Here is a 23,270-nt window from a genome sequence, read left to right as displayed (position 1 = left end):
ATAGTTCTGTGTCACCAATTTTAAGAGCTTAATGTTGAATATGATAGGGAGTGAGAAGGTAGAAAGAGAGGAGAAACCTTCTGGAAGAGACTCGGAGAAAATAATGAAAGGCGCAAAAGAAAAAAAAATGGAGTTCTGTGTGCCTCTAATACTTACTATTACTTCGTGCGTCGCTACACAATCGAGTGATTTACTCTTTACCTTTCGCTTATTTACTTAACAGGCAACTAAGTGAGATTCATAAAATAATTCAATGTTTCAGTGCCTTGTTCAGAGAACAACAATCGCTGGTATACTGCTTTATCTACTTAAGGATTGAACTTTACATATTCTAAGAAATAAAAGAGATGCTGCGGCTGAAGGATTCAGGTCCTAAAATAGCCGTTAAATTTTAGCTTTAAAAAAAAATGTCTGATTACCATGTTACATCAGGTCAAGCAGTACTACTTGAAAACTTTTTTTTTTTTTTGTAGAGTATCGAAGAGAAATACATACACATATCACATCGGACACACTCACACTACATACATACATAATTAGACATATAAACACATATGCATATATATGTACAAACATATATGTGTGAGTACACACACACACACACACACACACACACACACACACACACGCACACACACATATATGTGTTATATAATTGTTAGTTTATATACTTTTCGAATCAACCATTCTTAACTGACTTAGTAGCAAATGATCGAGAAAAAATTGAGAAAATTAAAGACACAAACACCGTTAAATATGAATAAAACAGAGTTGAGAATATTTTATAGACTTAATATCAATACAGAATAAAGACAGGTTTAATCTTATGTAAAGAAAGATTCAATCAGAAAGAAAGTTCTGTGAAACAAAATGGCCGGTGTGACATTAAAATATACGTGCCATTCAAAGTTAGTTTTTAGCAGTGATGGATATGAAGATTAACCGGGTGAACAACGTTTATTTACTTCTCAATTTCTAGATTTTTGTTTTCTTGTATCAGTAAAAATGTTTATTATGCATCTTTTGTGAGAAATTTAAACCAATTACATGCATTGGGTCTCTTCTGTGATCACTGATGGATCTCCTTGTGATCGTCTACGAGAACATATATTTTGGATACAGATTTTGTATGTATTTTGCCAAATTTTTATTGGTTCAAAGGGGCGGTTGTTCGAGGGTTCAGTAGCGGTCAGCAGAGGAGATATGTCTGCCCTTTAGTTTGGACTCACTCTTGTCTATTGCAATTTTCTGCAGAAGACTCGGCAGGTGTTCTACAGCTAGGTAAACTGAGGAAAGTAGAATTTAGTGTCTTGGCCATGGACACAAAAAAACGCATCAAAATAGGAGTTGATCTCACAACCCATGAGTCAGTAGTCCGAGGGTATATGTATAATTCTTTAAATCCATTCCTATCACTGGGATAAGAGGGAATAAGAAAAGAGAGAAGAAAGAGAGAGAGAAGGAGAAATAGATAAATAGACATTTATAGAGAGAAAGAGGGAAATCCGCGGTAGATGTGAGACATAGTAAAGTGAAATAAAATTAGACGTGGTTTGATACAAGCCGTAACAACTCAGTATAGGTTTACTGTGGTAAAACATTTCTGCTTTGGCAGATAATTTACTCCAAGAACAAATTTTTAAAAAATGAAAAAGGGAGTTTCATTCCCCGCTGCAGAAGTTTTGAGTTAAAAAAAAGCAACAGATGAACTATTACAAACACTACTATTACTGTTACTACTACTGATATTACCACAATGTGGATTGCCACTAGAGTGGATAGAGATATTCTGCAATGCCGGGACTTTCAATCCAGTCACAGTGTATATGAAGCTGCAGCGGTTCATTCACGTTTATCAATCTGAGCTGGTTGTGGAGAACGTTACCACCTGGGAAAATGAAAAAAAGAGAATAGAGAAATAACTGAAATGAATGCATAAACAATCTCTATGGATATCTAAATATTAACTTCTCGATAAAAAGGAAAAAAAAAAATGTCGGGAAGCAGGTACTATTATGTTCGAGCATTTCTCAAAAGTATCAACTGCTTAAACAAAGAGGAATAATTATAGCTAGGAATCGAAACCAAGCTGAAGGATCAGCTTGCCGAAAAGAAGCTTACTACCTAAGTCTTTCGTGTTAGCTATAATGGTGCAAACTGTGATTGAAATATAGACAATTTCCAGTTTCATATTAAACATCTTTACTTTCAAATCACACTAAACAGCTGACATCTTTCCATCGATAAAGGAGTATAAGTAAAAAATAAGTTAAATTAACTACCGTTTCTTAGAAAAGGTCTCCTTTACAATTCGCCAAAGGCTTTGGAACTGCCGATTCACTACTGGGTAACCACTGAGAGGGGCGAGTTGGATTTACCTTTTGTCCTTCAGAGGTCGATAATCTAAGTACCTGTAAAAATTTGTGTTTGTGGGCGTCGGTTCAAGTTAGAAATCATTATCTGTAAGTCGTTCAATGTTACAATCGATAGACCAAATTGCGTGATCAGAGAGGATTATAATTTCAAAGTGATGAATATTTCCTATTCGACCTTAGCTGATATTGAACTTCAATCTTCATCCAACATTCTGCTATATCCCCTCTATATGACAAAAGTATAGTTTATTCTCATAAAATTATATATTAAAGATGACCAGTAAGTTGTATATGAACGATTGCCAGTATTTAAAGATGGTTAGTGTATTAAATATATTAAAGATCGTCAGTAAGTTTGCTGGTAATTTTTATCAGTCAATATTTGTAATAGAAAGTATCAAGTGCTGTAAATTAAGGAAGTGGTAAGCTGTCATCAAAGAGAATTTTCTCATACAGAATTAATTCAGTACGAATGGTTTAAACGTTACATTTCCTATTTCCCTTCTCTAAAATGTTAAGATTGTTGAGTCAAAAAAGAAACCAGTCTTTGTAAATGGTGAATCCCGTAGATCAAGAGACTTAAGTCGACGACTAATTTTTAATTCACCATCAAGTTCAGTTACTTATATATATATCACTATTGTCGTTAGCATAGAATAATGAAGTAAAGGGTAAAGTACCCATTGAGGTTGCTCAAAATTCTGAAGCTTTTGAGCTTTCTCAAACGATTCAGTATTTGTCAGTGGAGGATGAAATTGTCTACATTTACTGACGTCGAAAGCTGTACAACATTCCAGAATTTAGCTCTAATTTTAATCATTTTGAAGCAACTTATAAATTTAATTATTTCCTCGTATGTCCATCTCTTAACGAAACGTGTAAGCATTTTAACGAAGATTTTGTGTCAATGTTTTCTCGAATTCTCATCTGACTTCCAAAGTAAAAAGTTTTAAAATAAGTTTCTGGTGAATCAAATAAGCTACCGGGTTTCTATTTACACCTGGAGCCATTTCATTTTACTTATGTACTTAAGGCCCATTCGGAACGCCATCAATACCACAGTTCCAGTTGTTTCTTTAAAATTTAGTATAACCTTATGTAAGAATACTGCATTGTGTGAATAAAAATTTATTACTAGATAACATTACTACGTGCATTCCTAGTTCATTTCTGTGATTCTCTTTCCACGTAGGTGTTGGTTGCTATTAACAACATTTTCTTTTCGGCGGTTAAAATACTTACAAAGAAGCTGTGTAGTTCATTGGTCTAGACGATGATGAATACAATGTATAACTAAGAAGTATTTCGTTTGCTTACAAACTCTTCGCTTAAATATTTCCGCGAGTAAAACCTATTCATCGAGGAATAAAGATTACAAAATGAACAACAACAATAACACTAAAAGCATAATGATAAGTAAATAAACTATCTTACTGTTGAGACGTGACAATTTATATGCGTAGTGCGGATCGTATTCTAACCGTTCCACTTTCAAACAGATTAACGCATCGTGTCTTCCAGGATCGAAATTCTTCGCTCTGAAAGATGAAAAATAATAAAAGGAAAAGATGCATAAAATAAAATGACTGAAATAAAATAATTAGTTATTGTAAATCTTAATTAAAAGTAGATATATTCCTGAAAAGAGAAATGTTCGAGTGGAATTGTATATTGGGCAAGTAACAGAAAGGACGGTAGTTCCTATCCCCAAATCGGTAGAGTAATAATAACAACAACAACAACAACAACAACAACAATAATAATAATAATAATAATAATAATAATAATAATAATAATAATAATTATTATTATTATTATTTAGGCGGCGAGCTGGCAGAAACGTTAGCACGCCAGGCGAAATGCTTAGTGGTATTTCATCTGTCTTTATGTTCTGAGTTCAAATTCCGCCGAGGTCGACTTTGCTTTCATCTTTTCGGGATCGATAAATTAAGTACCAGTTGCGTACTGGTGACGATCTAATCGACTAACCCCCCCTCCCCACAAATTTCGGGCCTTGTGCCTTGAGTAGAAAAGAATCGTTAGCGCGTTGGACGAAATGCTTAGCGGTATTTCACCTGTCGCTACGTTCTGAGTTCAAATTCCGCCGAGGTCGACTTTGCCTATCATCCTTTCGGGATCGATGAAATAAGTACTAGTGAAACAGTGGGGTTGATGTAATCGACTAGTCCTCTCCCCCCAAATTTCAGGCCTTCTGCCGTTTTGTAGAAAGGATTGTTGTTGTTGTTGTTGTTATTATTATTATTATTATTATTATTATTATTATTATTCTTCAGTAGTTTTATTTTTATAGCGTGCTTTCACTGCACTACCAAGCGCAGCTCTGTGTGCCTTGGGTATGTGCTGTGGTTTGCTGTGATGTTCTTATGGTTACTGTATTGAAAGCGTTTTGCGTAGGATGTGTGCAGTGCCCAGTAGTGCAATTTTCTGTATGTTATATATACCTGTAAGTCCCGGTGTTTTTGTTATGTATTTGTCTGAATATTTTTTTATCATACCTAATGCGCCTACTATGATAGGAATTGTTTCTGTTTTTAGATTCCACATTGGAGTTACCGCTATTTCCAGGTCTTTGTATTTTGAAAGTTTCTCCATTTCTTTTAGACAAACGTGGTCATCTGCTGGTAGTGATACATCAATTAGAAAGCATTTTTTTTCTTCATGATCTCTGACAACTATAACTGGCATATTAGCCTTAATTTCTCTATCTGTGTGTATTGGCATATCCCAGAGTATGGTTGCTTTCTCGTTTTCTGTGACCTTTTCTGGCGTGTGCCTATACCATTTTTTTCCTGTTGTTATTCGATAGTGTTGGCATAGCTTCCAGTGTATGTAGGTCCCAGCTCTGTCGTGTCTGTGAATATATTCCTTCTTAGCCAGGACTGGGCAGCCAGAGATAATATGATTTATTGTTTCTTGTGTTAAAATGACTGATGATGCTTACATAGCCTTTCTGAGGGAGTAGCTTGAACCTTGGTTAAAAAAGCAAAGGATCACCTTCAAGACAGCTATAATATGTATTCATACAAGATAATGCGTCCTCACATTCAGCGAAGAAAATTACAGAATATCTGCAACAATTACGCTTCTGTGGACCTCCGAAGATGAAGTGGTCTGTTTGTTTCCTTTAAAACCAATAGAAAACTTGTGAAGTATTCTAAAGCGACGAGTTTACGAAAATGGACGCCAATTTAGGAGAAAAGATGAACTGTGGCAGGCAATAGTGCATGTATCTCGTGGTATAATATCAGAGGAAATCCAGAAATTAGCATGTTTCATGGACCAGCGTCTTTTCCAACTTATGTCAAATAAAGGCTCATATATCCCTTATTAACCAGCTCACCTATCATTTTTAAATGCTGTATATTTGTTTACTTCTATTTCTTCCATGTTTATGACTGTATGTGTTCATGTGTTCATTTCAGTATATACATCAAACAATCAAATTGGCATTTTCTTGTTTACATGAGTTTTGATTACCCCTCGCTAATAATTTGAAACAGGGAAGGTTTACGTGAATTTGGTAAATCGCCGTAGTTTCTTTGTTGTTTTACAGAACCCCACGTGTTTTACACATCACGTTCTGTGAACACTTCGTTGAATTCCACGGAATAGTTTTCAAATAAAATTCAAAGAGTGCTACGTCGTTAATAATTTGAAACGCAGTGTATATATGTGCCCAGATTTGTTTGTATATATATGCACACATACATTACTAAAAAAAAAATTATTATATCTAAAGCGGAAGAAGGAGTTCAGAGAAACTGCCGTGGAGGGTGGAAAATTCAACGTTTCCCACAGAGTTCTTCTTCAGGATAAAGACAAAATTCCCATAGACACCGGCTTCATGATACAAACTGGTAACGTTCTGACTGATATAACAAACTTGGTCAAGAATATTAGAGCCCTGTGTAGAAAACTCAGCTTGAGAAAATTTCTACACAATTAAAAATTGTGCACTTAAAAAAACTGTATGCTTGGAAATTAAACCCAATTTCCTCCGAAGGGTCTCTTGTGTTAGATTATTCTACAGGGTGCGTAGCTCGGAGACCAGGGAGTTTTTCTAGGCCGAGCCGCATTGAAAAGTCATAGCTTCGGTACTACGGACCTGTGATTAGAATGTCGCAAGAACGAATTGCAAGATAGATTCTTCGGCAGCAGACCAAGCCAACCGGCAACAGACCTGGCGGAAGACCAAGAACAAAGATTGTTGGATAATATTCGTTGCTCCAGCTGGTCACGCTTGGGAATTCATCCGGAAAGTGAAATGGCAGTAGCTTCTGACAGGAACCTATGGAGGAGGTGCTTGAGTACTCTACCTCCATCTCTTTCTCAGGAAGCAGAGAAGATGAATGAATAGAAATTAAAGTGCTTTAGCTATGATACAAACTTTCTCTTTCTCTATCACATATAATAAATACAAAACACATACACACACATGCACACACACAGATACAATAAACATTTCAGACGAAGTTATTGGAAATTTTAAAAGAATATTAAGGGTTTTGAGAGTTATTCATCTTGACAATCAATGCAACGCAATGTTAGTAACAGGAGACAGGCTAATAGATATCTCTCATTTAGTTTAATCAGCATCGTATCCTTTAGACTCAGTCATCTTCGCTTTTGGTCAGAATAATTCCAATGATTAGGAAAAAAAACGGAAAAAATATATTCAGGAAAAGAAACGGAACAAAATCTCTTTTAAACACGCATACACACGCATACTGACAAATGCACAGACAGACATATAGAAACAGACAGACTCACACAAATAGACTCAACATATACACACAGACACGCACACACAGACTCAAACACACAGACACCGACAAACACACGTACACACACACGCAAACACACAGACACTTTTACACACTCAGACTCCTTTACGCGCATACACATACACATACATAGCTCACAGATATAATCCAGCCACTGGCACAGAGTTTTCATTCAGTTTGGTTACAATGAATCAACACCTTTACACCATTATTACTTGGTTCCACTCTTTTACACTTTCATTGGCTAGGGATTAAGTCTGTAAATGTATCGATTTGAACAGAAATGAATGAGAAAAACTTTTAAACGCAATAAGGAGCCACTCCAAACCCCATACGCATAAATAAAGCAGAAAGAAAAGAAAAGAAAAGAAAAGAAAAAAAAACCGAAGGAAACAAAAAGTACTGTAAAGAATTTATAGACACTATTTATAGAGAGTTTGTAGCTGTCGATTTTGAAATTCTTTCATAAACCAAATGTAACGCTGTTTCTAAATCGAGACAAAGGAACTTATTGCTATTTACGGGGAAGAAAAAAATCTTGTTGTTCTTAAGTAGATGTTTATTTTGGGAGGTAAGATGTTTTTAGTTTGGCATTGGTTTGGCTTTGTTTAGTATTGCAAAAGCTTTCCTGGAATGGGGTGTTTTGTTTTTGTTCCAAAAGCTATATAATGTTATATATTGTTAAGTTCTTCGTTTTAAAGACCAAAACATTCCAAATGTTGAGTGATATGATGACTCCTCGGGTTGGACATTTTATGTTTTCTCCTATTTTATGTGGTAGATTTAACTTTCGGTAGTAGATTATCTTGGGTGGAGATAGATTTAACTTAGGAACGGACATAACATTGGATGAATGGTACTGAGAAGTAGGCATTTAGTACTCATTCACAAAAATCCTATCAATGTTTCGAGCTCAGTTCCAATGCACAGTACTTTGGGTGTCTTCTACTATTGCCGCGCGCCGACCAATGATTTATGAATGATAGACGGAAACCGTAAAGAACCCTATGTATGTATGTATGTATGTATGTATGTATGTATCTCAGTCAAGCAGTGATTAGGAAAAGTGAACTTTAGATTAGTCTAAATATGTTTGTAACATATTTTAATTTCTAAAGGTAAATTCACTGCAGTTATAGTGGAATAAACATTCTTTGTATGGTAAAAGGTGTTGTTGTTGGCACTCCGTCGCTTACGACGTCGAGGGTTCCAGTTGATCCGATCAACGGAACAGCCTGCTCGTGAAATTAACGTGCAAGTGACAGAGCACTCCACAGACACGTGTACCCTTAACGTAGTTCTCAGGGAGATTCAGCGTGACAAGGCTGACCCTTTGAATTACAGTGACAACAGAAACAGGAAGAAAAAGTGAGAGACAGTTGTGGTGAAAGAGTACAGCAGGGTTCGCCACCATCCCCTACCGGAGCCTCGTGGAGCTTTAGGTGTTTTCCCTCAATAAACCCTCTAGTGGATTCCCAGACGTGTGTTTCCTGCTCCTTTGTCTTCCTCAATGGGAAATACCGAAGAGTAACAATCCTGGGTAGATTAAAAGCTGTAGATTTAACTAAAAACCAGTCAATATCAGTGACTGAGTTGCGCTAGTGGACCGCCTGGTCGGGATAAAAATAGCTACATCAGCGTCAGGGATTAGGAACAAACGTACTTTAGGTTAGTTGAATAAATATTTGTAATACAAATGCAATGATTAATTACACATGCGTCAGTGCCATTGTAGATAAGAACATTAATGTTATTAGTTTAGAAATAAAGGCCCCCAAGTTCGAATCTAGTCAGACACCAAAACCTGTCTGTACCGGAAAATAATATGATGAACGAAGAATAAAACAAAGTGGATGTAAATAACTTAGAATGTTTCACCTTTAGACATGAGATTACTGGAGCAAACATTATAATCGTGTAGCTTATCTTGGACTACGTTATTAAATGTATCCTCCCTTCTTAAGCCAGTAGGCTGGGGGTTGGTGGTGTTGGTGGGTTTAGGGTTGTTAACTCTAAGTGCATTGAGCGATCACATGAATGCTCCCTAATTTCACTGATAAATCTTTTTGAGCTATCGAGGAAGGGTCTAGGCATCACGGGTTGGTAGAAATAGCAACTATATCTCCCTTAAATCATGCCTTACTATCATAAATAATAAAGACAAAAGGAAAGAAAACCTCATTACTTAATGTAACCTTAGGTAACCTTAGGCAACCTTAAAAAAAGACACTATGGACGCGGCTGGAATGCTTTTGGTTATAGGTCTGCTTGATTAGGGTTGACTCGGGGCTAAACGATAACCGACATGAGTTTGTACCATATAAATAGCACTGCGTTTTGTTTACCACCCGGTCTTCCGAGTAGCAAACATAAAATAAAAAAGTATTTGATGCTATCCAATTTCTTAGGAACAGCTTTTGTTTCAAGTAACTTGGTTCTCTATTAGAGTTGAATTTCTAACTGCTTGTACTATATAGAACAACACAAACACAGTACCTTTTAGCATAGATACAGATTCAATCATAAAGTGACTTTGACGAGAAGAGCTTCGGTTGATAGAGGTGAATAAAATCCGGTTATAATTAACCCTTTGCATTAAACAACTTCACACACAATGTTTATTTTGAGTATGCTGTTGAGAACGATGTGAGATGATGACAAATGCAAAGGAATGGTATTACTTCATAAGATGAATATCTAATTAATGTTCTCAACTGTTGTTCTTATTTAGTATTCAATCGTCAGTACCTGTACAGTACAAAAACAAAAACAAAAAATCGCCTTCAGCTTTGCTGATTTCCCAATACCATGAAAGAGTGGTTAAGATAAGAATTAATTTGGTCAGCAGCCAGCAACTCTAAGACTACAGCGCCTGAGTAACAACACTTAGAAAATTTATTATTCACTGAAGTTGCCATGCCGTAAAGAGAAGAAAAAGGAGTCTTACCGAAATTGACCTTTCGTCTTGCAGTAAAATGTTCTACCGAGAGCGCAGGCGTGGCTATGTGGTAAGGTCTGCTTCCCAACCATAAAGCGTCGAGTTCAGACCCACTGCAAGTGTCTTCTACTATAGCCCTGGGCCGACCAAAGCCATTTGAATGGATTTGGTAGACAGAAACTAAAAGACCACTGTGTGTAAGTATGTATGTATGTGTGTGTGTGTGTGTGTGTGCTTGTCCTCCACCACCGCTTGACAACCCATGTTGACTTGTTTACGTCCCCGTAACTTAATGGCTCTGCGAAAACAAAGACCGAAATAATAAGTACCAGGCTTTTAAAAAAAGTACTGGGGTCGATTAGTTCGATTAAATCCTCCAAGGCAGTGCCGCAGCATGGTCGTAGTCTAATGACTGAAACAAGTAAACGAGAGCGTTAGGTCGCATTCCTCTACCCCACCTTGGTTTATCCTCTATACTGTATAACTTTTGCCAACGCAGACATCATTAGCCCCTGTGGACTCTGTTCGTATAGAGCTATTATTGTCTTATTACAAGGTGATGATTCCCGGCCGCGCACATTGTGTCTTTAAGCAAGTCACTTGATTTCACGTTGCTCCAGTCCACTCAGTTGGCAAAAATGAGTAGTACCTGTATTTCAAAGGACCAGCCTTGTCACATTTTGTGTCACTCTGAATCTACCTGAGAACTATGTTAAGAGTACGCGCGTCTGTGGAGTACTCAGTCACGTGCACGTCAATTTCACGAGCAGGCTGTTCCGTTGATCAAATCAACTGGAACCCTCGTCGCAACCGATGGAATGCCACAACAAGGCAGCGAGCTGGTAGAATCAGGAGAGCGTAGAAAAAGCGCTTTGCAGTATTTGTTCCGGTTCTTTATGTTCTAAGTTCAGTCCAAGCCGAGGTCAACTTTGCTTTTCATCCTTTTGGGATCGAAAAAAAAAGTAAAGTACCAGTCAGGTACTGGAGTCGATGGAGTCGACCGCCTCACTAACTCCGTTATGTGTTCGAATATTACGCTTTTAGCAAGCTTTATTGAAGACATAACTGAATTTCTTGTAACTTAGACTAAATGTTACGCATTCAGTAGTTTAATTATAGAAAATGAAAGACATAACAGAACTATTTAGCATAATGGAAAAATGGCATGCTGAAGATCTATAAATTCATGCATTAAAATAGAAATTAAGAACGTTTATAAAACATGGAAATATAAAGAATCGAATTTGGAAGAGCTGTTTCCTCATTAACTTGCGGGTGTAAGTGTCGACCGTTCGTATTCTGTTGCCATTACTGCGTTGTTGAAGTCGCAGCAACCACTTCGCTGTAAATCGGTAATACTGTGAGTGGGGCAAGAAAACTGTATAACAAACGAGTATTTTGATAACTTGCACTCACCCATCCACGTCCTCAGCTTACGTTTATCCTTGATTTCTTGCGTGAAATAGAGAGTTAAACCTCCTCTACGATGAGGCAGTGGAGGTGCAATGGCCCAGTGGTTAGGGCAGTGGACTCGCGGTCATAGGATCGCGGTTTCGATTCCCAGACCGGGAGTTGTGAGTGTTTATTGAGCGAAAATACCTAAAGCTCCACGAGGCTCCGGCAGGGGATGGTGGCGAACCCTGCTGTACTCTTTCACCACAACTTTCTCTCACTCTTACTTCCTGTTTCTGTTGTGCCTGTAATTCAAAGGGTCAGCCTTGTCACACTGTGTCACGCTGAATATCCCCGAAAACTACGTTAAGGGTACACGTCTCTGTGGAGTGCTCAGCCACTTGCACTTTAATTTCACGAGCAGGCTGTTCCATTGATCGGATCAACTGGAACCCTCGACGTCGTAAGCGACGGAGTGCCAACAACGATGAGGCACTAATCTCTTTCATGTAACATTTCTGCGAAAGGATCTGAATGTGGCATTACGAACCAACAAATCAGCTATCATTTTTTATAGTTGAAACCACCACCTTCAGTGTCACGTTAGAGCATCCATGTGGTTGTTTAGTCTACTGAAGTTAACAACCCGAACTCATCAAATCATAGCCTACTGGCTTAAGAACGAAGAATTCATTTAATGACATAGTCCTAGATAAATCATATGATTATATTAGTTGCACTTTTAATTTCTTCTCTGGAGATGAAGCATTCTAAGCTAGTTTTTATTTCTGTCATATTTTCCGATACAGACAAGTACACTGTGTTTGAGTGGTTTCGAATCTGTAGCCTTTATTTCTAAACTTACAGTAGTAATATTTTTATCCACTATGGTACTGATGCATGTGTATTTAATGATTGCATCTATATTTTCCGATTGTTTAAGTTTACTTTTCACTGAAGGCGGCTAAATAGAGCTGATGTCCATTCGTAGAGCTGTTGATGATGGCAGTATATTATGGTTGTCTGTAGTGAAAAATAAATTTAAACCTAAAAACGTAACATTAAATATACATGCATTAGTGGCATAGTAAAGAAAGAGTGTTGTAGCTCTTAGTTTATAAATAAAAGTTTCTGGTATGTAAATATCTAGAAATTGGACATTTGATGATAACTGCAGATAAAACCGATCGAAAAGTAGTGTGAATATTAAAAAAAAGAAATATTTCATTTCTTAAGTTTATAATCGTATGAACAATAATTCCTCTTGGACATTTAATCTAGATAAACTATGTCTGAAAAGGAAGGTCAAAAAAGCAACACCCTGTTTAGAACTAGATGGATTTGATGGTGGGAAGTAAAATGTTTTGGCTATAGACACGATGTAGTGCCAGTGATGAAATATGGACTTTTAACTTGCTGTGCCTATTAAATCGAACACACATTCCCTTTATCTTGTAGTCCTCCCATTATACCTTGCACTATGATTTTCGGATAAATCAACAAATCACTACGTTTTAATTCGATCAGTTTGAAATAGCACCAAAATTTTCCATAAATCACATCCTAGCTACTTTAAAAAATGGAAGGACGCTTCGGAGTCTTTTCCTGAGAAACAGATGCTATAGCGACAGTTAGAAAACTGATCATTGGTCTGCTCAATAGTGGCAGTTAGAATACCGATCATTGGTCTGCTCAATAGTGGCAGTTAAAAAACCAATCATTGGTCTGCTCAATTAGGTGGGATGTAACACTAGTAACAACATTAAGGATATATCTGGAATAAAGCAGTCCTTATGAACCATGACTTTGTAGTATGAGGCCTCACCAATTTCGTTATTATACGACCAACGGAAACAGATGTTCTTAAAGTGCAAAGAGGGTAAGATAATGAGAACTGACAATATATAGTTAAAAGATTGTTCCATTTATGTTCCGATGGCGATCACACACAAAAGCTTAAAGATAAATGAAATAACAACTGGTGTCGAACGGAATATAATAGAATATCTTTGCCCAAAATGCAACACATCTAAGGACAAGGATGTTGTGTTACAGCCTCCAATCTCTCCAAACATTGAGAATGAAATTGAGACAACAGAAACTGTATGGAAGCTTGCCAGATGGATTGTACCTGTAATTCAAATACCCAGCTTTGTCAATACTTAGAGATTTGGAAACAGTTTGCTTGTGCAAATGGTGTCAGTCGAAAGGTCTTCATATCGATCGCCAGTAAGTTTCAGAGGCCACCAGGAGAGAATATGCACCGTTTCGAGGCCTTTCATTTGATGGCTTTATAGTCCATTGGATCGACTGACTTATATCCGATCTTTAATCCTTCATATCAGGATTTTCAGTATCATTCAAATTGTGAAGTGATGACGGTCTGACTTGCCATATATAGTCAAACAGATACCTGCCTCACGCTTGAATATCACTTCTCCATCAAGTTTCACCATCTCTTTTTCAACCATTTTCAATAGTTAGCTCTCTCAACAGTTGACGGTGTTTGCTTGATGATGATTGACATCCATTCAAATATCCAGATTTGTCACACACTGTATTACGCTGATTCTCATTTAGAATTATGATGAGGCTAAACGTGTGTATTTGAAAACTCCGTCACTTCACAGATTAGTTAAAAAAGTAGGTAATTTAGTTGATCGATCTACTAAATACTCATCTACGAAATCAATGGAGGATCGATGAATAATTTTTTTCTACATATTCATACCGGTCTATTCATATTCATATCAGTGCTGAGTTGTTTACGTCACTGTAACTTAGCGGTTCGGTATAAGAGACCAGTAGAATAAGTACCAGGTTTTAAATAATCAAGCACTGGGGTCGCTTCGTTTGACTAAAGCCCTTCAAGGCGGTGCCTCACCATGGCCACAATCCAATGAGTGAAACAAGCAAAAGATCTCAGTTAAAAGATATTACAATAGTTTTTATTGAAAGAGGAGCAGAAAGTTTTTCTCACCTAAAAAGAAACATATTTCCATCGCGACTCTCACAGTTCAACCGCACCACCGTATTATTTAGCAATACCAGACCAATGTACTTCACATCAACCAAAAGTCGGCGGGCGATTTTCAAAGTATAGCGCCATTCACCACGAAGGTCTGTCGGGATTCGACATCCAGGAGCTGAAAATATACAGAACGAAAATAAGTTTTATAAGTATTCGCTTATGAATTATGAAATGTGAATAATGTTATAATCTCTCCAGACATTGAGAAGGAAATTGGGACAACAGAAACTGTATGGAAGCTCGCCGCAGGTGTTAACATACAGCTGAAGATCAGTGAAAAAGAGAATACCTACGCTGAACTATTGAGTTCAGGTTTATACTTGTAATTATTGCGGCACGGTGATATGTAACACACTGTCTAAATACCAATCTTGAGAAATTAGGCTTCTCAAAACCAGAAAGGAGAAAGCTGATTCGAAGGCTATAGATCCAATCCATCACTGGAACTAAAAATCTGTAAAACTTTCCAAAATTTTATCTTTTAAGTATATATGAGCATGTCTAGATATACAACTATATTCATGAGAATACGCACATAAAACAAAATATACGAATGTGCACGTGTACATACATACATACATATATACATACATACATACACACATACACACACACATACATACATACTAAAATATCCTGTTGATGATGTTGAAATTTCAATGAAGGAGGCTTGGTTCTAGGTTAGTAACCGCCTCTTTCTCTATTGGCAAGAAATCTTGAAATAAAACTGAATAATGACATGCATACATAAATACATACATACATACATGCATGCATGCATGCGTATATACATACATACATACATACATGTATGTGTGTATGTGTGTGTGTGAAGGCGCATATATATATATATATATATATATATATATATATATATATATATGTATATATATGCTTACATATTGGGTCGTCCCATAAATAATGCGGTTTTTTTAAAATACATCTTTCATTTTTCAAAATTAAGATAAAGTTCTTTTTTAATCTAAAATATACTCTCCTTCATTTTATACAATGCTCTGCCATCTGTCTGGTAGACTTGCAAGGCCTCTCTTCCAAAATTCCCTTGTCCATGACGAAAAGCTCCTCCAGTACTGTTCTGACCTCGTCTACAGAATTCATATTTTTTCCGTCCAAATAATTTTGAAGATTGCGGAATAAATGATAATCAGATGGAGAAATGTCCGCCGAATATGTTCGGTGGGGCATCGTTTCCAATTCAAACTGCTCTAGCCTTTGGAATGTCATCCTCGCTGTATATAGCCGAGCATTATCCTGATGGAAGAACACCTTTTGTCTTGAAACCAAAGATGGTCATTTTGATTCTACCACTGACTTGAATGACTGGTTGAATGACCGAATCCAAGCTTCTCTTCTAGTTCCTCAACAGTTACGATGGGATATTTTTCCACCAAGATTTGCAGGACGTCCTCGTCGAGCTCTACGGATCTTTCAGGATGAGGCTCGTCTTCTAGGCTGTTGTTTCCGGCACGGTATTTCTGAAACCACCGCTGACACTGACTCACGCTTATTGTCCGATCCCATATTCTGCATTAATATTCTTTCCGTTGCGTTGTTGCCTTTATTGAACTCATAAAGCAAAATATGCTGAATATGTTCCTTTGTCACTTCTATTATAGCTTTGAAAAAATAACTGTTAAAATCGAACTGCACTCTTCAAAATTTGCACTAAGGATAAGTACAAGGTATACTACCTGTTTTATAGCAAGTTGATGCAAGTAGTTTATTCCATCCTTTTAGTTCATGCAATTGAAAATACCGATTTATTTATGGGATGACCCAATACATACATACAAGCACAAACACTCTCACACACATATGTAGCATGGCCAAACCGTCTCTTAGCAGCAGCAGCAGCAACTGAGAAAGTGAGATTTAACGGAAACATGTAAATGTACTACGAAATTAGCCTTACACAAGTAATTGAGAAAACTAGTGACGTTAAACAGTGAAATAAAGTTTTACTGTGGGGAAAAAGAAATCTGGTCTTTTAGGCAGAACCCACTTTTGTCATCTGATGTTGAGAGATAAATGCCATGGGATTAAGTAGCGCACGGAAACATTATAATAGCTAACAACTAGGCTCAACCTAGTAGAGTATATTTATCTCTAATCTATAGTAAGACTTGAACTTAACTGAGTGTTAACGCGAGATTTGTTTCTTACACAGTATCCTCCGATGTTTATCATAATTAACTGCACTTACTCACTGGATCTATTTTCATTCCATTTTTGGTTAATCATTCTGTTTGCTACTTATATGTCTGATCATTTACACATGCGGATAAATAAATTCGTTCATATAGGCGTACATTTGTATACTTATGCGTAGGATAACACGTATATATGTTAATTTATGTCTTTTGTGCACAGATACAGATATAGAACAAACTCATACATAAATACGTTTTTGTATTCGTAACAACAGATGTGGAGAAACTCAAGCATACACCGAGAATAACAAACCTTGCACACACACACACACACTTTTATATATGTATTTACATACATGCACACGCATAGACGCAGACCATGTTAATAATTTCACACTCAAACAAACATACAAAATCTATGCAGTGTAGCCATTTATGTTGTCTACTTTATATTTCCATCCATACATACACGTATTCATGTAGTGAACCATTGAATTTTGATAATAATTACCAATAGCCTTGCTTTCAGTACTCTCCATATTCTAGAATATCAAATAAGATGCTTGAATGGGAGAAAAGCGAGAATTCATTTAATATCTATGATTGGTTTTATAAAAGCTTCCAAGCACGATTTTATTTCCAGTCTGCTATTTTAAAGAAACATTTGTTACCCTATAAAATTTCATTTATATTTCCACAAACGAATTTTTTTCGTATCTGTTTTATTTTGCTAATTTTCCTTTATGTATTGGGTGCCATATTTAAAACAATTTGCTTCTCTTTCTTTCCATTTTCGTTTTTAATTTTATGTTTATGTCTTTCGTTCAATAGTGTTTTATCTGTGAAACTATCGACCAATCTATTTATTTAGGAGTAAAATATTGATTTCGTATCGATTAATATTTTTTTATAGTGGACAGTGGTATAATTAACTAAATCGATTACGAGCCAAATAAGATAGATTCTACATAATTGCTTGGCTTACTAGAAATAATAGTCAAATCTCCATTAAATCACGCTCTATAATCTTAAAAAAAGAAAGGCCACATTAGGTAAAGTAGCGACATTAGCTAATCTCAGAAAAGATAAGATGGTTACGGATGGAATGTTTTTGATCAAAGGCTTCGTTGATCTGGGGGTCTACACACTAACAACAACAACAACAATTGGTTGTATGATCGAAAACATTGCAAAGTGAAACCAGGTTGTCAGTCGTCTTTTCTATTAAATCGCCACACCAATAAATTCCACCCACTCAATGACTCAACTTCTACGTGTGCTTTTGAAGTGCGAAAATAAACAGTTAAATATCCATCCAATCACAACTTATTACCTTAAAAAGCAAAACTGGATGGAAGGGTACACATTAGATTATGCAGTACTAGACATCTCTGAGAAGATGAAATGATCGCGGTGGTGAGAATGTTTTTCATTGGAGAACTCGCTTTGGATTGGTTAGGGCTTATATAACAAAAAACAACAACAACAATGATAGCAACAACAGAAACAATAACAAAACAACATCAAACAACAATAACATCAACGATTACAACAACTGAATCAACCGATCTCGAAGTATTTCATAGATACTTTGTAAGTACCACCCTATGACGAAGGAGGAAGAAACGACAAAACCGAACTTGGCAGGATTTGAAATCGAAACTTGAAAACTGTTTACTGTTTCGTTTGCTTGTTGATAAGAAACAAATGGTGTGTACTTTGGTAGAGGATCACGAATTTGTAAGGGAGTATAGATCATCATCTATTTTAATTGATTCGACGTCGTTACATGCCTGCCTGGTATTCATTTTATCTTCGACTGCGGAAGGATAAAAGATAAATTCAATTCTGAGCAGTATTGGAGTTTAATTTGTAAAGAGAATTAATTCACAATCTAACATTTCAAACTGAGAAAAAAAAAAAAAAAGCAAACAAACAACAACAAAAAAACACAACTTAAGAACAAAAACCATAATTTTTATGAATTATGAGTTTCATTATTTTCTTAAAGGAATTAGTGACATAAAACGCAGGAATGTGAATTAGGAATGGAAAACACATCGGTGGTTGGAGTCGACAGGAATCTATCTTTTGTTCTATAGAGAGCACCGCATTATTCTAAGTGGTGAAAGCTTATCACTGAGAGGGTAATCAATTGCTGGAATCGATATAATGACAGAGGAAAAATTGCCTCTTTTCGTTCTAAGGTCGAATCCCGCGATTTTACTTTTTAATCGTCTGTTATCGGTGAAATAAGTATCTATCAACTACTAGGGTCAATATAATAGACTGTGACCTTTCTCTAAATTTCTGGCATTGCACCTCTGTGAGAAACCTTCACTTAGGTGTCACAATTTTTAAAGAAGGAGGAAAGGATTTAGTCCAACGAGTCAGACGCAGTCTATTACTGGTATTTTTGTTTCATCGAAAAAGTTTTAACTCATAACATATAATCTTAAGTACTATGAAGTCTAGTCATTGTTTATCTCCAGCTCATCTCTGCTCATTTAGACCTACGCTCAAAAGCATTACAGCAGGAAAAATGCTGTCTCCTTGAATAACCGGAGGATTACACTGGCCAATGTTTCTTAACTTATTTAATTCTATAAGACTTAAATCAAAGATATGTAGGAAAATACGTTTTGGTCATTTTCATCTTGTTTAAGGGCTTTGTTTGATATAATAAATAACACTATCACACACACACACACAGAGACATGTATATGTATATATATATATATATATATATATATATATATATATATATATATATATATATATAAATTAAAAAAATACTTTACTGGTTTCAGTCATAGGACAAAGGTCATGCAAGGGCTTCACCTTCAAGAGGGTTTAATTGATCATACAGAGTCCAGTAATTCAGTCATGTGTACGTATTTGATCGATAACTAAATATTGATTGACGAGGTTACTCTCTGGCGTGAAGGGATGTAAGGTAATGCGCCGTTTTGAAGAGAAATCGAATTATTTTAAGAAATATCTAGTTGTCCTACATCAAATTCAGAACACAAGTATACATACATAAACACACAGACACACACACGCGCAGCCACTCCTTTTGAAAACAATTTTGACCACACTACTTGATATACCTTCACAGACAACAGTTGAAATTACTACTAGCAACGCCACAAAAATTAATGGAAATTATCACGTACTTTTATAGAAAAAGAAAAGTACACTATGAACGTTTATTATATTAATAATCCTTTTTCTCTACCTATTTTATTTAAGTACGTATTTTTGATAAGGTTTTATAAACAACTAAAACATGTAAAACAAAAACATTTTTTAAATGTATTTATATAAAGAAATTTAAATGTACCTAATTTTTAAAAAGTAGCATTTTCGTTCTTCTTTTTCCGACGCCCTCCTTCAAACGAGCCCACAACCTACGAGACCACTTGGTCCACAGCTTCTTCCCTAACCCAACCTCCCAACCCAGCTCGTTCACCTGCTCCCGCCCACACTGCCGTACTTACCCTTACCTCTCCAACACCAACCTCCTCACAGGCACCTATCATCGACCCTATCATATTACTGATTCCTTCACCAGCACTTCTAGCAACGTCATCTCCTGCATCTCCTGCTCTCTCTGTCCTTCTCGGTCAAACGAGATGCCGCTTGGCTGACCGGTTCACGGAACACCTCCGAGGCATCAGACTCGGCAACGACACCCCGGTCTCACGCCATTTCCGCTCTACCGGTCACTCTTTACAACACCTGTCTGTATTTGGATTGTCCTTGCACAGGAGCTATCCAGACTCCCATCTGAGCAGGGATTAATCTTCTCTCTTCGCTCCTTTGCGCCACATGGACTCAACTCTCCTCCCCTCTTCATCTAACCCTTCTCCTCTCTCCTCTCTTCCTCTCACACCTACTTCCTCCCACCTACCTCTCCTCTCTTGCCTTGGCACCTACTTCCTCTCTTCACTCCTACCCACCTCCTCCCTTCCACCCTCTCCCTCCATCGTCACTCCCGCCCTCGTTACCCCACTCCTATACATTCCAACCCCACTCTACACATTCCAACTCCACCCCTACACATTCCAACCCCACCCCTACACATTCCAACCCACCATCCCTATACATCCCACCCCACCTCCACCCCATCCCTTAGACCCCCACTCTTGCTTCCCCCACACCTCACCACCACCACACCACACCACACCACACCACACCACACCACACCACACCACACCACACACCACCACATCACACCCCCACAGCACACACCACTACACCACACACCACCATACCACACCACACCACGTCACACCACCCCGTATACACTAGCACTGACCGCTTCCCAGCACCCACACCATCGCACACACTAGCACTGGCCACTTTCAGGGAAGCGGGTAAATCAGTTATATTGACCCCAGTGCTCAACGGGTACTTATTTTATCGGCTCTGGAAGGATGAAATGTAAAGTTGACCTCGGCAGAATTTGAACTCAGAACGTAAAGACGGATGAGATGCCACTAAGCATTTTGTTCGGCGTCTCAATGATTCTGCCTTAGTTGTCATGAAAAATATTAGAATTCCTTACTATAAATTTAGTATATCCTGTGCCTATAGTTAAATGTACTATCTCACAGCTGAGTTTAGAGCTCTACGTCGATTACCATTATCCAATCTGCTTGTAATATAGTGCTTAGGTCACTGTTTATGATATACAGAGTAAATATAGGAGAAATTACGATAAATACAAGATTATATCATTTCTTCCCTACATACCTTTCCTCGTTGTGATTGTTTGGAACCACAACATTGAATGAATGTTCCATGTGTAGTTAGATACTTAACTACAATAAATCATCAGGAAACAATTTATTGAATTATGTTGCAGGAGACCAGATTTTGTCTCATCTACATAGTGTACCCTTGATGGGCAACTATCCTAGGGGGAGACAATCCCTTCTAGTTATATCAAAAAGTAAAGATGGCGTTAGAATTTAACCATTTAATACCTCTTTTCCCACATACTATATAGATCTTAGAATTTCTAGTCGTTTTCTTTTATTGTAAATAAAATCAAAATAACCGAAACAGGGCAAATGAAGAACCTGATCTATACTTAAAACTTCCTGCCAAGAACGTAAAATAGAACATGACATCAACAAAGCATAAACTGTAACATGAAACAAATAAACGTTTTGCTTAATACTGCTATCAATATTACCCTTTGCCTGTCCTAACATTTTCGTAAGTTTATCCTAAACGTCCATGTTTGTTTTCTGAATTTTTGCTAGCTCTTGTTTAAAACGCTCTGAGTCATACAAAGATTTCCTTTCATAAGTCCTAAGTTACTCTGGTAGCTGAAAAAGATTGGGAATGTGTCTCATATATGATGCATGGATGCCAGGGAAATATATCCTGTTTCACAAGTGATACACAGGACAGGCGCGTGGAGGCGCAATGGCCCAGTGGTTAGGGCAGCGGACTCGCGGTCATAGGATCGCGGTTTCGATTCCCAGACCGGGCGTTGTGAGTGTTTATTGAGCAAAAACACCTAAAGCTCCACGAGGCTCCTGCAGGGGATGGTGGCGAACTCTGCTGTACTCTTTCACCACAACTTTCTCTCACTCTTACTTCCTGTTTCTGTTGTGCCTGTAATTCAAAGGGTCAGCCTTGTCACACTGTGTCACGCAGAATATCCCCGAGAACTACTCTAAGGGTACACGTGTCTGTGGAGTGCTCAGTCACTTGCACGTTAATTTCACGAGCAGGCTGTGCCGTTGATCGGATCAACTGGAACCCTCGACGTCGTAAGCGACGGAGTGCCAACACAGGACAGGCAAAGGGATAAGTAATTATGGCATATATATTATTCAAGTGATAAAAATGGTTTCTTGAGAAAACAGGTCTTTCAAAAGCGTTGGATCAGTGGGAAAGTATATTTGAATAAAAGAGATCTTTGGAACTGAAAATGCTGGGAATCACTGCGCTAGGGTTTGAATTAAAAGAAATTTGCAAGAGAAATCGCTAAACCTTTCAGCATTGAGATTACTCTGTCAAATGTAATGTTTCTTAATTCTCATTGTTTTAAATTAATCATAATTTACCTTGTAGCTTCGACATTTCAATGATATTCTTTTATTTGTTTCAGTCATTTGACTGCGGCCATGCTGGAGCACCGCCTTTAGTCGAACAAATCGACTCCAGGACTTATTCTTTGCAAGCCTAGTATTTATTCTAGCTGTCTGTTTTGCCGAACTGCTAAGTTACGGAGGTGTAGACACACCAACATCGGTTGTCAAGCGATGGTGGTGGTAGTGTGGTGGTGGTGGTGGTGGGAACAAATACAGACACAAACACTCACACATATATGATACACACACACACACACACACACACACACACACACACACACACACACACACACATATATATATATATATATGACAGGCTTCTTTCAGTTTCCGTCTACCAAATCCATTCACAAGGCTTTTGTAGGCTCGAGGCTATAGTAAAAGACACTTGCCCTAGGTGCCACGCAGTGGGACTGGACCCAGAACCATGTGGTTGGTAAGC

General features: G+C 37.3%; 1 protein-coding gene across 16 annotated transcripts in view; it reads right to left on the bottom strand.

The window, feature by feature from the left end:
- Positions 1-755: 755 nt before the first annotated feature.
- Positions 756-23,270, bottom strand: part of LOC106875689 (uncharacterized) — a 339,933-nt gene continuing 317,418 nt past the window's right edge. For all 16 annotated transcript variants that reach the window (XM_089355340.1, XM_089355343.1, XM_089355338.1 and 13 more), the window contains 3 exons: positions 14,491-14,656; positions 3,810-3,913; positions 756-1,888 (listed from right to left, as the gene is read on the bottom strand). In XM_089355340.1, coding sequence (XP_089211466.1) covers positions 1,770-1,888; positions 3,810-3,913; positions 14,491-14,656 — 389 coding nt within the window. In that variant the 3' untranslated portion in view covers positions 756-1,769. The remainder of the gene's footprint in view (positions 1,889-3,809; positions 3,914-14,490; positions 14,657-23,270) is intronic.

The sequence above is a fragment of the Octopus bimaculoides genome, chromosome 7 (assembly GCF_046866305.1).
Source record: "Octopus bimaculoides isolate indiv1 chromosome 7, ASM4686630v1, whole genome shotgun sequence".
Taxonomy (NCBI): Eukaryota; Metazoa; Mollusca; class Cephalopoda; order Octopoda; family Octopodidae; genus Octopus; species Octopus bimaculoides.
The sequence above is the reverse complement of the archived record's forward strand: the minus strand, read 5'-3'. Positions and strand labels throughout refer to the sequence as shown.